Source organism: Sus scrofa, chromosome 15, assembly GCF_000003025.6.
Source record: "Sus scrofa isolate TJ Tabasco breed Duroc chromosome 15, Sscrofa11.1, whole genome shotgun sequence".
Classification (NCBI taxonomy): Eukaryota; Metazoa; Chordata; class Mammalia; order Artiodactyla; family Suidae; genus Sus; species Sus scrofa.
Window position 1 is genome coordinate 4,146,957 of NC_010457.5, and position 14,752 is coordinate 4,161,708.

A 14,752-nucleotide genomic window follows, 5' to 3' on the forward strand; every position below is an offset into this window, starting at 1 on the left:
TTGTTTAACTCCTGCCACTTTGGTGATTTGTTGTGTGTGCAAGTATCCTGAGATATAAAATAGGTTATACTTAGATAAGAGTATTATTATGTAGTATAATTAGTATAATTATGTATATCATATCAATATAATCATACATTAGTAACATCATCAATATAGTTATATAAATTTGAATTTTAAAAATAAGATTACAGTATATTTAAAACATTACCCTTAGCCAAACTATCTAAAATACAAAAATTCAAAATCTATAGTTAATTGATAAACACATAGTGTGGTTTGCTGTATTTCAAACATTTTGTTTTCAAAGTAGATGTGGTTCCAAATGACAGATTGGACCCTGGAAAATACTCTTCTACATAGAAATTTCTGTAGACAAAGAAACTTGCTGGATGGTTAAGTAGGATGTTCCTTCTAGTCGATGTTTCTTCTAGTTGCATACTGTTGGATCTTGTGTTCATGAAAGTATTTGGGAATAGGAATAGGTGAGCATAAAAAACTCTGTATATTGGCAATTCTAAGCAAACTATGCTAGTATGTTTGTAAAATTAATTTTTAGCTACAAAGAATGTGGAACCTTGGTAGTCAAATTAGTTACGCTGGTTAGCATAACATTAATAACCTACTAAATTTTTTGTAGTGTAGATTTATTTTAAAATATCTGAAAAGATGACATTGTTTCTTGAAACAAACTAAAATTATATGATTGGTTACCTAGCTGATGACACAGAAAATTTTAGCAATATCCAGATTGGACTAAAATTGTTATTTGAAGACCTACTTGCTAATACATTTAAATTATCATTTCAGACCACACACGTATAAAAATTTGTGAGCTAATTCAGACAAATCATAGTAATTTGGTGTTAAACTAAATTCAGTGGAAAGAATATAAACCTGTTGTAACTATGCATATGCATAGTGAAGGTACTATTAACCCTGTTTCATTCTGTAAAAAATTTGAAATGGTTTTGAACAATTCCTCAAACATAAAATGATTTTAAACACAAAATCAGAGCTAGGGAAATATAAATATTATGTAAGTGAAATATCAAGAGGTGGGGGCAAGAACATAGCAGATTACTAGGAAAAAACAGCAAAAGCCATATTTTGAGTGACCCAAGTTTGCACCACCTGGGGCCTAACTATTGTGATAGAGTCCAACGTGATCCAAAGACAGAGGAGTACCATTGTCATCTGACAGTTTTCTATAACGAATGTAGCTTCTCTGCTGGGCTTTTATTCATACATGTCAGTTGATATGTAGAGATTATCTTTTGAAGGAGGATTTACACCTATGATCCAAGGTAGAATTCCATTTGCATACAAATATACCAGGAATAGCTAGTATGTTTGATAGCCTGTTATGAAGCCTAATAATTTGAAATGAGGGTTACCTCTTCATATTGCCCAGAGATGTTGTAGTGACCAATAGAGGTAGAATATTACAAGTACAAATAATATTTTGTTTTACAAATTTAGCTTACCAGGTGTCTCGGTGCCTTTGTTGATTAATCCTTTTTGTCCTCACTAAATTTTGGTGTCATCATTACCAATTTTCTTGTATATATAGCCTAATGTCCTAGTCTATATATTTTGTGATAGTACCCTGCTGTTTCTACTTTAATATTAGAAAGAATAATCCACCTTTACTCTTCCTTTTACAAAGCTTTTTGGTTTCTCTGAATTCTAGTCATTTTCAAATTTAAGAAAATATATGCAGTATTAATATGAAGAAATGTATATGATATTGCAGTATGAGTGATAAGATTCACAAATTAAAATATAAAAAATGTAAGTATGTGACATAGAAACCTATAGTAATAAAAATATGGGCTTTATAATTGAACAGTTTAAGGTGGTGTAACACTATGTGGATATAATTTTAGTACTAATTACTGTTATATTTTAAGTATGGTGTTAGTTGTAATAATTTTTTTATGTATGCTTTAAATTTCTTTAATAAGGGCATTCTCTGCTTACCTAGCAACTGACAGGGCAACATGGCTTTTTCAACTTAACGAGATAACTTCTTGGTTTTTCCTTTTCTTTTTCTTCTTCTATTGTTTTTTGTTTGTTTGTTTGTTTGTTTGTTTTGGCTGCACCCGTGGCATGTGGAAGTGCTTGGGGCAGGAATCGAACCCATGCCACAGCAGTGACAGTGCTGGATCTTTAATCTCTTGTGCCACATGAGAACTCCTTGGTATTTCTTTTTTCATTTTTATTTCAGGGTAACAGAATGGTTCACAGTATTTCATAGAAATTGATGTATTGGGGGTCAACATTTTGCAATCATTTAGCATTGTCCTGGTACTTGTTTTCAATAGCTTTTAATGGATTTCAGTGATGATTTTGCAGAGAACCAAATATAAGAACTGACTGAGACCCAAAGTTCTTATGCGGCCATAATTTTATGTGACTTGTAGAGAAGTATTTTTTTGAAAACTTAAGGGTTATTTCTAAACATTTGTTAGAAGTTTGTATAGCTGATTTAAAGAGTGTGGCATCAGTCCTGGCTCTGGCATCCTAAGAGTCAAACATTAAAAGTTCTAGTTAAACATTTTATCTGTAAATAATCTGCAGATTTATTGGTTAATTTTTAATGCCGGTCTATTTATATTCTGTTCCTGTTACTCAGAGTTTAAAAAAGAATATGGGCTTATCATCTTTTATTTATTATTAAATACTTTATAAACTTTTTAATATTATTTAGTTAATAAACCATGCTTTGAAAGAACTAATGGAAGTGGAAGAAGTGAGTGAAAATGTATTGCAAGTTCACCTAAATGGTAAGTATGTCATCATTTTGCCATTGGAATTTGATATAAGCCATGTGAGCTTTTTATATTCTGCAGCTAAATTTACTCATATGATTTACATTTGCATGATATAAAAACTAGATCCTTGTTTAACAACTTTTGCTTTAGCATATTACACACAATATTTTTAGAAGTTAAAAAAATATTAATAAAGTTGGCACACAGGTCTCCTAATTTTTTGTCTTTATTTTTAAAAAAAATAACACTAACCCCATGGAAGATGGTTCTTTGAGTCTATTAATTATCTTAACTGTTGAGTTTTTAAAAGGAAATAATGTAAACTAAAAGGCTTTGACTTTTTTCTTTATAGCTAAATTTTAAAAAGCATTAGAAAATTTATTTGACTAGAAAATAAGCTGCACTGTATCAAATACCTATTTAGTTTTAACTAAATACATTTAAATGGGTTTTATTTCAGGACTGCTTCAAATCAATGATAAAATTGCCCTAAAGGAAATTACAAGGCAATTAAATCTGGAAAATGTAGTCGGAGATAAAGTTTTTGTAAGTATAATTTTTGTTCCTTTATTAAATAAGCATCAACGTCAAATTTGTGTAAAAGATATTTTTATATTTGGAAGACTAGGAAGGGTTCAGAAATTCTAAATTGAAATATGCAAGGTTCCTGTTATAAGAACATACACTTGGGAATTCCTGTCGTGACACAGCAGAAACAAATCCAACTAGGAACCATGAGGTTGTGGGTTCGATCCCTGGCCTCGCTCAATGGGTTAAGGATCCTGCATTGTGGTGACTTGTGGTTTAAGTCGCAGATGCGGCTTAGATCCCACATTGCTGTGGCCTAGGCCAGCAGCTGAGCTCCGATTCGACCCCTAACCTGGGGAACCTCCGTATGCTGCAAGTGCTGCCCTAAAAAGAAAAAAAAAAGAAGGTACACTTGTACTAGGATGCATTTATTTATCAAATCTTTATGTTTACATTTTTTGAAGCAGATTATACTAGCTATAACTAGCTAAGAAATCCAGTTTTATGTTGATAATATGATATCTGTTTGTTTCTTTATCTGTAATATTCTGATTGTCTATCCTTGGAGATAGAACAATATGTTCTTAAAAATACTACCTGCTAACAGTCCATTTCTAGTCTTATAGCAGTCCATTTCTAGTCGTATAAAACTTGGATAGCATGGAAGTAGCGAAAAATGTACTGAATTTGAAGCTACAAAAAGTGGATTTGAGTCTTGCCTTACAATTATTGACTACCTGGTGATCATGGCTAATGAATGTCTTTGAATTACTGATTCCTCACCTATTAGATGAGCATTATTTTATTATTCTTCACAGATTATTCTAAAAATGAAAAGAAGCATTAAACATCATTTATGATTTTTTTTTTAAATTGGATGGTAATTACTATGCAAATGTCAGTTGTCTCTTGCTATTAAAATGTTCTAAGAGAGGAGTTTCCTTTGCAGTTCAGCAGGTTAAGAACCAACTAGTATCCATGAAGATATGGGCTCGATCCCTTGTCTCACTCATGAGTTAAGGATACAGAATTGCCACATGCTGTGGTGTGGGTGGCAGATGCTGCTCGGATCTGGCGTTGATTTGGCTGTGGTGTAGGCTGGAGGCTACAACTCTGATTGACCGCTAGCCTGCAAACCTCCATATGCCATGGGTACAACCGTAAAAGGACAAAAAATAAATGTTCTCAGAAAGTTAGCCATGTCTCATTACCATAAGCAGCTTGGAGTCTCAGGACAGTAAACATCAATAACTTAAATTGGTTAGAAATTTTTTGGAACTTTCATTAAACTTTTTACCTATCCCTTAATTTATAAAGCCAAGGAAACAGGATTTACTTAACTTGCAGCTGCCTTAATTTTCATGATGAAATGACCCATCTGCTTAATGCAAATGAAGTGGGTTGTATATGTTCCAAGTTCATTTTCTGGTCACTGGTGATTATGTAGTCATATCACTCTAATCTCTAAACTGTGTACTCTGCAATATAGTAACACTGCCATGGTTGTGTAAGCCTCCTAGCATTTAGTAATTTTATTCTTTAAAAATTATCTATAAAAAGTTGAGCCAATCATGTGTAACCCTTCCATTTTTTGCAGATCTTTGAAGTGCAAGTTCAAAATGCTCCTTCTGCAAATCTGTTCTACCTCCTGTCCAGAATGTAATGTTAAAGATAGTGGCCTGCTTGGCTAAAAAGAGTTACTACTATATAAACTCAGTTTGGCTTTTGGTTTCCACTTGATTAGTGTTTCTGACCTTTGTAAACAGAGCTATTCATATTAGATTCATAAGAAAAAAGGCACAGTTGATTATCATCCTAGTTATCACCTTTGTTATCATAATCATCACATACACAGATTATTAGTTTAACTTTTGCGCTATACCAATAGGCACCTGAGGCTCAGAGAACATAATTAGTTGCCTAAAGTTGTGAAATGACAAAGGCCGAACGTTAAGAACGAAGTAATTTAACCGAGAGTCTTTCTGTTTTGATACACTTATAGCAAACTTGTATATTCTTTTATATATATCAAAAACATACACATATATATGCACATATATGTGTGTATTCATATATATACATCTTATTTAAATAAATTCTTATATGCATATGAATTTACCTAAGTATGTACCTATACTTAGTGTCAGGTATAATAGTCTTTAAAAGAAATATCAAAAAACAAGCAACCTTTGAGTAACTCTGACCACTGATTTTGCATTAGATTGTCTCTGAGCATTTGTTTACATTATGATAAATACCTCTTGCCTTGACTTCCTTGGAATAGTATTGACTTGACAGCATGTAATCATCACAAAATATGTAGAAGCTCTTTAAAACCTATTATGCTATTTTATATCAGTGGGAAACAAACAAATGGGTGGCCTTTCTCCTTTACATCTTAAATTCAAATTTGGCTCTTTCTTTAAATTAAAAAATCTGAATGAAGTGAAAATTAATGACTTCATTGAAAAAATATTTTAATGGGGCCTTTATCCACAAGCTAGGACATCTGGATAATGCATCTGCTACTCCATTAATTTCCATCCAGCATATTTAAGTTGTATGCAAAAATGTTTTGGCTGTGTTCCAAGTAAACAGTCAAATTGGATATGATATATACAGATTCCATAATATGCTCTCGAATAGAGAAACACTGTTGTATTATCTAATATTTGAGGCAGATTTCTTCTCCCTTTTCCTTTTGCATCGCTCTTTTTTTTTAGTACTACAAGTTTTAGACTTTCAAGAGACTCATTTAGGCAATGTTTGAAAATACAAAGTGCAATGAATTTCTTGTTCTCTAACTGTAATTAGGATAAACTGCCCTTTAAAACTACCTTTAAATAAAGAGTTTTAGGGATTTTATCCAGAAAATGTAAAATTTTGAACATGACATAATAATGCCTTTTTCAGTGCTATGCCCCCATCTCTTTTTATATTTAAGGTTTAGATTGTAAGCATAGAAACATATTCAGCTCAGATTCTGGCTAATGACTCTTAATTTACTAGAAAATATTAGATACACAGTTGTCTATATCTCTCTGTATATTTTATTTCACTAAACATCTAGTCATGGTATATTTTTTTGTTATTCAGGGAAGCTTTGCTGAAAATCTCTCATTTCTTCTGGAAGCTTTAAAAAAAGGTAAATATTAGCATACTTAACAATATTAAAAGATATTTGTTTACTTTTATTTTTCCCTTCATTAAAAATACAATACATGCTTTTATAAAACAAAAGATAAAATAAATAGAAAAAAGAATAAAATAATGATAGTGATAATCCCTAAAATAGTGATTATTCCAATTAACTTTGAATTTCATATCTTTTCACCTGCAGTATATCATTGGTATAGACATAATTTTTTATAAGAATAAAATTTCTTCTTTTTTGTTTTGCAGTATATGTCTTTTCACTTGCAGTATGTTGTAAGCATATTTCCATGTCAGTAAATATTGAAGTGCATCATCATTCTTATGGTGCTCATATATTCCATTTTTAAAATGTAAATTAACTATAATTTAAAATTCTATGTATAATAAATTATAACTTAATAGTCACCAGTTAACAGCTTTTATTTCTAATTTTGTATAATTAGGAAGAAATGCTTAAAAGCTCATCCAGATATTTCCTGAGATAAATTTTAATGTGTAGAATTAGGGATTGAAATGTTCACATTTAAAAGAATAAATATTAATTACCAAATTATTCTAGAAGATCCATTTTCTTTTTTTTTTTAAGAAGATCCATCTTCTGAGCATATGTAAAAGTACTTTTTTCTCTACAACCTCAACATTTATTTTCATTTTGCCTTTTTAATAGAAAAAAATTATTTTAGCTTAATATGCATAATTTAGGTACTGATGATGCTCCTATCATATTTTAATTGGCCACTGATATTTCATAGTTTGTGCGTTTCTTGTTCTTTGTCTTATTTTGGTTATCTCATACTTTGGGGAATTTTCTTAAATTTGGTTTGGACCTTTAAAGTTTAAAAATTTTTACATAGTCAAATTTTTTCTCTCCTTCATATTTTGAAGATATTCACTTATATTTTCATCCACTACATATACTTAAATAATTTGGTAAGGTATAAAGTGAAGATCAGATGCTGAATAAACCACTTTTCTTGTTGACATGTTATATGATATTTGTCAAGAAACTAAATTTCTCTATTATATGAGTCTGTTTCTAAACTTTTGAGTAGTCTTCATGGTTTTAATGTCATTTAGGTTACTGCATATATTTTATTACCTATTAGAGTCAGTACCTCCTTATCAGGCTTTTTTTTTTTCCCACTTGTTTATGCAAGTATAAAGGCTTAGACCTTAGATAGTAGTGATTTCTTATGCTGAAATAGTTTGCATCATTGTGATGAGAAAAATAAATCCATAGAGTCATACTGAACTTTTCTCTATTATTGAAATGTTAAACTTAGCATCAGGAGTTAAAAGTGGCTTTTGCTGAACTTAAAATAGTGTAAGCTTTAATTCTTTTAAGAATTTACATAATTTAAAAAGCAGTACTCTCCAGTCATTTAAATGATTTTAACTTTTCATCAGTAAAAACGTCTAGAGGCTAGTAATTAGACTATGAAGTACTTGAGGGCAGTAGGGGCTATCTTGAGAATATTTTTTGTTGTTGAATAAGGGTACGTGTATTGGTAAATGTCCTCTCCTAAAGCAGGTTGTCAATATATATTTGTTGAATTGATCTTAAAAAATGAAATGTAGTAAATGGTTAGGAAATTTAAGAAATGTGATATAACTTCATGTTAATATAAAACATTTTATTTTAGGTGACCGGACTAGTAGTTGCCCAGTGATCTTCGTATTAGATGAATTTGATCTTTTCACTCATCATAAAAACCAAACACTCCTCTATAATCTTTTTGACATTTCTCAGTCTGCACAAACTCCAGTAGCAGTTATTGGTCTTACATGTAGATTGGTAAGTCTTTCTATTTTAAAAATTGACTATAATATTTAGAATATAAAAGCAAAAAAATTAAAGTTTACTTTTACTGACTTAGTCACTATGTAGTCATTTTTGAAATGTGTTTCATCAGTGCCTGGTACATTTTTCCCACTCCAGTTCAAACGGAGGAAAGCAAGAAAATATTTTTCACACATGCTCATAAACTAATAACTTTCTCCCTTCAATGGAATCACTAAAAAAATGTGATGTGAGAGTAAGCTAATAAATGTAATTTTTACATTAGTAAATAGATTTGTATATAATCTCACCATCATTTTATAAAAATTGCTAATAGTTTCTTTTTACATTTAAGATTATTTTCATGTTTTGAAAATGCTCATCATTTTAAATTGAAATGATACTGTTTCAGCTTTGTAAGTTTACATCTCCAGAAATGGAAGGAACTGTTTTTTTTCAATCTGTCAATAGTAGATAGCAGCTCCTTTGCTCCTTGGGGGATTTTAGAATTATTCTAACCACAGTCTTACTGTCACTATCACATTACGTTGTGAAGATGACTCCATACATGTTGAACCTTGGGTACCATCAGATAGCTTATGTAGCTCTTTTTGTCTTCACCACCTTTTTAAAAAAGAAAAAAATTTAAATTCTTACACTAAGGGGGAGCACTGTTCCTAAAAGTACTGCAATACCAGGTCAGTGGATGGAGTGGATGGAGTAAGCTTCTGTTCCATTTCCTTGTTCCAAAAATCTATTTAATTCATTGTCCTCAGAGGATGTATCAGATATTAAACTGATAAGCACAGATACACCACGTGACCTTAGCTAAAAGGCCATGAAGTGATGTGTTTACCTTCTTTTACTCCTGGTATGAACTTTCTTATTTTTTTATTTATTTTGTATTTTTTTGTCTTTTTGCCTTTTCTTGAGCCGCTCCCGCGGCATATGGAGGTTCCCAGGCTAGGGATCTAATTGCAGCCGTAGCCACCGGCCTATGCCAGAGCCACAGCAACGCGGGATCCCAGCCGTGTCTGCGACCTACACCACAGCTCATGGCAACGCCAGATCCTTAACCCACTGTGCAGGGCAGGAATCGAACCCGCAACCTCATGGTTCCTAGTCGGATTTGTTAACCACTGCACCACGACGGGAACTCCTGAACTTTCTTATTGAACTCAGTTAAAACTGGTATAGAGTCACCTCTATTATGCCATGGTTGCTATGCTTCTATAGCTTTCATCCTCCTGCCCCACTTCATTTTTCGCAGTCTATCACAGGGGTTAAGGAAGTGAGTTCCTTCTTGCTAAAAATTCCTTTGGCAGTTTGACAGTGGCAAATGCTGTCTGACCCAGTGAGGGACCAAATAATTAAAGGGTTAATACAGCCTTAGCAGTGTTATCAGAGGCTCTTTTTATTTTGAATATATAATTCTCCAGCTGTGTAATTTAAGTCTAAGTCTATCTATATGTCCATGTTTTTAGGGAAAGAGGAAAAGGATAGATGAAGTAAAGATCTTGCCAGCAAATAACCTCTTCCCCTATGGCTGTAAATTTTTTCTTCACTATTCCCTCTATCCCCACATTAGCAATATTCTGTCAATACTGTCCAGTACCAAAATATCAGTTACTGTTCACTTCTAAAATTCTTTTACTTCCCTGGAGTTCCTGTTGTGGCTCAGTGGAAACAAATCTGACTAGTATGTATCCCTGAGGATGCAGGTTCAATCCCTGGCCTTGCTTGGTGGGTTAAGGATCCAACATTGCCTTGAGCTGTGGTGTAGGTTGCAGATGCGGCTCAGATCTGTTGCTGTCGTTGTAGCATAGGCCAGCAGCTACAGCTCTCATTTGACCCCTACCCTGGGATCCTCCATATGCTATGTGTGTGGCCCTAAAAAGACCAAAAAAAAAAAAAAAAAAAAAAAAATTTTACTTCCATCTCTTTCCATTCCCAAATTCAGGCTCTTAATTACTGCTTGCACAGTGTTGCTTCCACTACCATTCAACTCTCTACTTTTTTCGGTAATCTAGAACTGTTCCTTAGAAGAAAATAAATGTATAATATTTCTGTCTCTAAACATAACTTTTAATTCTCTTAGGTTGGTACTATATCTTTCTTTAACCTATAAAAACATTTCACCTTTTTTTACTCGCCTTTTCCTCTGTAGCCCCAAGCTATTGATCTTTCCTGTCTTCTTTTCCCAATTAACCATGATGCCTTTTGTTTGTTTGTTTTGCAGGGCTGCACCTGCAGCATATGGAAGTTCCCAGACTAGGGGTCAAACTGGAGCTACTGCTGCTGGCCTACACTACAACCACAGCAACACAGGATCTGAGCCACATCTGCAACCTGTGTCACAGCTCACTGGCAATGCCAGATCCTTTAACCCCCTGAGCGAGGTCAGGGATCGAACCTATATCCTTATATGCTAGTCGGATTCATTTCTGCTGCCCCACAACGGGAACTCCTCAGTGATGCTTTTTGATCACTGTAATTTTTTTGTCTATATCATTGGTTTCTTAGAATCACCTGGGTAGATTTAAAAATTTATATTTCTGGGCATGACCACAACCTTTTTTTTTTTTTTTTTTTGTCTTTTTGCCTTTTCTTGAGCCACTCCTGTGGCACATGGAGGTTCCCAAGCTAGGGGTCTAATCAGAGCTGTAGCCACCAGCCTATGCCAGAGCCAGAGCAACTCGGGATTCGAGCCACATCTGCAACCTACACCACAGCTGATGGCAACTCCGGATCGCCAACCCACTGAGCAAGGGCAGGGATCGAACCCGCAACCTCATGGTTCCTAGTTGGATTCGTTAACCACTGCGCCATGACGGCAACTCCAGCTTTTTTTTTTTTTAAATAGAAAATTGACACCAAACTTGATCCCTCACTTCTTAAGGGAAAATATAGCACAAATAAAAGTAGTTTCTCAAATATTACTATAAGAAAGCCAAAAGACAGATCATTTACCAATGTCATGTTGTGTTTCTACCAGTTTCCTCTTCCATACTTTGTTCCTTAAGTCCAGCATGGCTTCAGCTTAAATTTGTTTAGGTTAGTGAAATGAACTTTTCTCCATTACACATGCTGCTTCTCAAGTCTTTGTCACATAAAACAATGAAGATGTTTAAATTTTCATGCATGTTAGTTAATAAGTCTAACTACATTTTATTATCTTAATTTTTTAATCTGAATTCTTTGTAGAATATATGAAATCCCTTATTTAAACTCTTGATATTTCTGTGTCATGTAACTATTTATTATAGTTATAATTTTTAGCAATTATTGTTTGTCTTGCAGTGTTAAAGATTAGCTGAAAAAGGCATGACATCACCAGGCCTACAGATGCTTGGATGAGGACTAAAAGTAGCTGATATTAAAAATATTTTTAGGAGTTTCTGTCATGGCTCAGTGGTAATGAACCCCTCTAGTATTGACGAGGACACAGGTTTGATCCCTGGCCTTGCTCAGTGGGGTTAAGGACCCAGCATTGCTGTGAACTATCATGTAGGTTACAGATGTGGCTCGGATCCTGTGTTTCTGTGGCTGTGGTGTAGGGCAGCAGCTACAGCCCCAATTTGACCCCTAGCCTGGGAACTTCCATATGCTGTAGGTGTGGCCCTAAAAAAGACAAAATTTTTTTTACAGGCTCCTCTTACTTCTACTGCATTGTAAATCTAAGTAGCTCAAGGGAATAATTAGGGTTTTCAGAAGCTTGCGTAAATTTTTTTAATGCTTAATTTTATATTATAGTATAAGCATTGCTAAGTATAAGTGATATTTCAAATAATTATATCTCTAACATTGGTATGGTTATTTTAAACATGCATCTCATGGTGATTTTTGTTTGTTTTTAAGGATATTTTGGAACTCTTAGAAAAAAGAGTGAAGTCACGATTTTCTCACCGGCAGATACACTTAATGAATTCATTTGGTTTTCCACAGTATCTTAAAATATTTAAAGAACAATTATCTCTACCTGCAGTATTTCCAGACAAGATTTTCGCTGAGAAGTGGAATGAGAATGTTCAGGTAGTTTGGAAAAAGACAATAATGTTAAAGTAATTGTTATGTCTTGTTATATCATTTGAAAGCAATTAAAACTTGGAAATTTTTAAAATTTATGAATTAGCATAATGTTTCTAATATTACTGTGGCATAAAACTGCATTAATACAAATTATACTTTTTTGTGTGTAATTTCTTTTAAAAAATAGTTGAAATGTCATACCTCCTAGACATTTTTTTCTCAAAAAAGCTTTGAGATTTGTTTTATTCATACCTCGTTTATATTTTAGATTATTTTGTTAATGAATTTTTATCGCTATTTATTCTCTTTGTTTTACAATTTTAGAAATATATTACCTGCTTAAAGGTAATAACTACCTATCTAATGTGGATTTTTTATTTTCATTCTCATCAACAACTACAGCATTTTTCTCAGTGGGTCTATTAAGAGGCACCCTTGGTTATATTATTTACATTGGGTCTTAAGTTACAAATGCACATTCATGTGTTGTTCTAAACATTTAGTAAACCTGTGGACTCTGCAAATTTATTTATACTAAAGTTGAACAGCCTAACTTGTACAGACCATTGTTATATTAACTAAGCATACTACCATCAGTTTATCTTACACTGATAAATTTTAGTTGGCAGGGAGAAGAGAGAGTGTATGTATGTGGATGTGTTTAATAACGTGATTGAAAAAGTGTTACTGAATAAACCTCACATGTTAAAACCCTTCAAAAATATTGGTCCTGTGAAAGTGGAAAGTAATATAAAGAGTCCATAGTTTTGAAAGAATTGGAAAAAACTGGTCTTAATGTTAAATACCAATTAGTAAGGATGATTAGATCTGCTTAAACACTCTATATTCACTGATTGCGATAGGTTATATTCTTTTTACTATAAAATCTCAAGTATCAATACCAAATTAAACGTGAGAATTTGCATTTATGTTGCTCTTGAATGATTCTTCTTTTTCCCCATCTTTGTTGAGGTATAATTGACAAATTAGAAATTGTTTATATTTAAGGTGTGCAACTATGTTTTAATATGTTTCTGCATTGTAAAATACCACAATCTGTAACTGTTCATTACCTCACATGGGTTTCTTTTTTTTTTTTTTTTTTTTTTTTTGGTAGGGGATGTGGGTAAAACAATTAAGTTCTATTCTCTAAGCAGATTTCAAGACTATAGTACTGTATTGTTAACCATAGTCACATTTCTGAACAATCAGACCTCCAAAACTTACTCATCTTGCATAACAAACTTGATTCTCATATTGATTTTAAAATATAGGCTGCTTATGTAAGCACTGTTAATTTTGACACATTTTTTAAATTAAGTTTACTAAACAAATTCTAATCTGTGCATGAGAATACACAGTAAAAGGTAGAATTTTCCTGCATGTCCATGTTCATCTTTCCTCCTTTTACTGCAAAGTAATTATTTGGTTCATAGCATATCAGATCTTATATACATGCTAAATTTATATTTACATAAAGGATTCAAACCTTAAATATTATTCTTTGGTTATCTTTTTTAACTTTGTTCTAATTTTTTATTCCATATTATTTTTCCTAATATAACTATATAGAATTATATGTCAAAATGATTGACTTTATCCTTAATACCCAGATATTGTGCTGTGATGTAATTAGGTGTGGGTCCTCCCTTCCAGCCTCTTGCCCAAATTAATTTTGCCATGGGCTCATATTTATTAGCTCACAGAAGTTCTTCTTGATACTATATTTAATTATAAAATTCCATGCTTTAAGAACACTTCATAGGGGAGTTCCCGTCGTAGCGCAGTGGTTAACGAATCCGACTAGGAACCATGAGGTTGCGGGTTCGGTCCCTGCCCTTGCTCAGTGGGTTAAGGATCCGGCGTTGCCGTGAGCTGTGGTGTAGGTTGCAGACTCGGCTTGGATCCCGCGTTGCTGTGGCTCTGGCGTAGGCTGGTGGCTACAGCTCCGATTGGACCCCTAGCCTGGGAACCTCCATATGCCGCGGGGAGCGGCCCAAAGAAATAGCAAAAAGACAAAAAAAAAAAAAAAAAAAAAAAAAAAAAAAAAAACACTTCATAGTACTCTCACACTGTCTCTTCCTTTATGTAGGTCTGGAGTGGATCAGAGCTCTTGATCTTTGGCCTCTGAATCCACTTTGGAGTGCCTCATAGACTTGCACCTTCTACTACTCCTAAACCGATTGTCTTGTTACAACAATGTGTTTTTCTGATTGCTTTGGTGATCAAATGCAGTTTTTCATAGTGTTTAAATGTCTTTGCTTTCCTAAGGCTTTTATTATTTTTATCCCTACTCACTTTCTTTTCCTAAAATGACCACATAAGCCCAGGTTGTGCTGTGTTGTCATCCATCTTTCCGTCCTTCCCAGCTATTGAGTATCTTAGAGTGGATGTTTCAAGTATATAAAGGAAGTAGATGGTGAGTTTACTAGATGACTCAGAAAATGGTAAGCATGTGGTAGAACAATGGCTAGCCCTTAGG

At 33.2% G+C, this 14,752-nt stretch overlaps 1 protein-coding gene across 13 annotated transcripts in view; it reads left to right on the plus strand.

Annotated features, from left to right (window-relative positions):
- The window catches only part of ORC4 (origin recognition complex subunit 4), a 79,794-nt gene that overhangs the window by 50,418 nt on the left and 14,624 nt on the right, over positions 1–14,752 (plus strand). For 11 of the 13 annotated variants that reach the window (XR_002339407.1, XM_003133249.4, XM_005671603.3 and 8 more), the window contains 5 exons: positions 2,714–2,789; positions 3,238–3,323; positions 6,402–6,450; positions 8,105–8,256; positions 12,100–12,273. Coding sequence is in view for 11 of the 13 variants with exons in the window: in XM_003133249.4 (XP_003133297.1) it covers positions 2,714–2,789; positions 3,238–3,323; positions 6,402–6,450; positions 8,105–8,256; positions 12,100–12,273 (537 nt within the window). In the remaining 2 variants the exon portion in view is untranslated. Of the gene's footprint in view, positions 1–1,693; positions 1,795–2,713; positions 2,790–3,237; positions 3,324–4,902; positions 4,965–6,401; positions 6,451–8,104; positions 8,257–12,099; positions 12,274–14,752 lie in introns of those variants that run through there. The other 2 variants (XR_002339408.1, XM_021076123.1) reach the window with 2 other exon arrangements.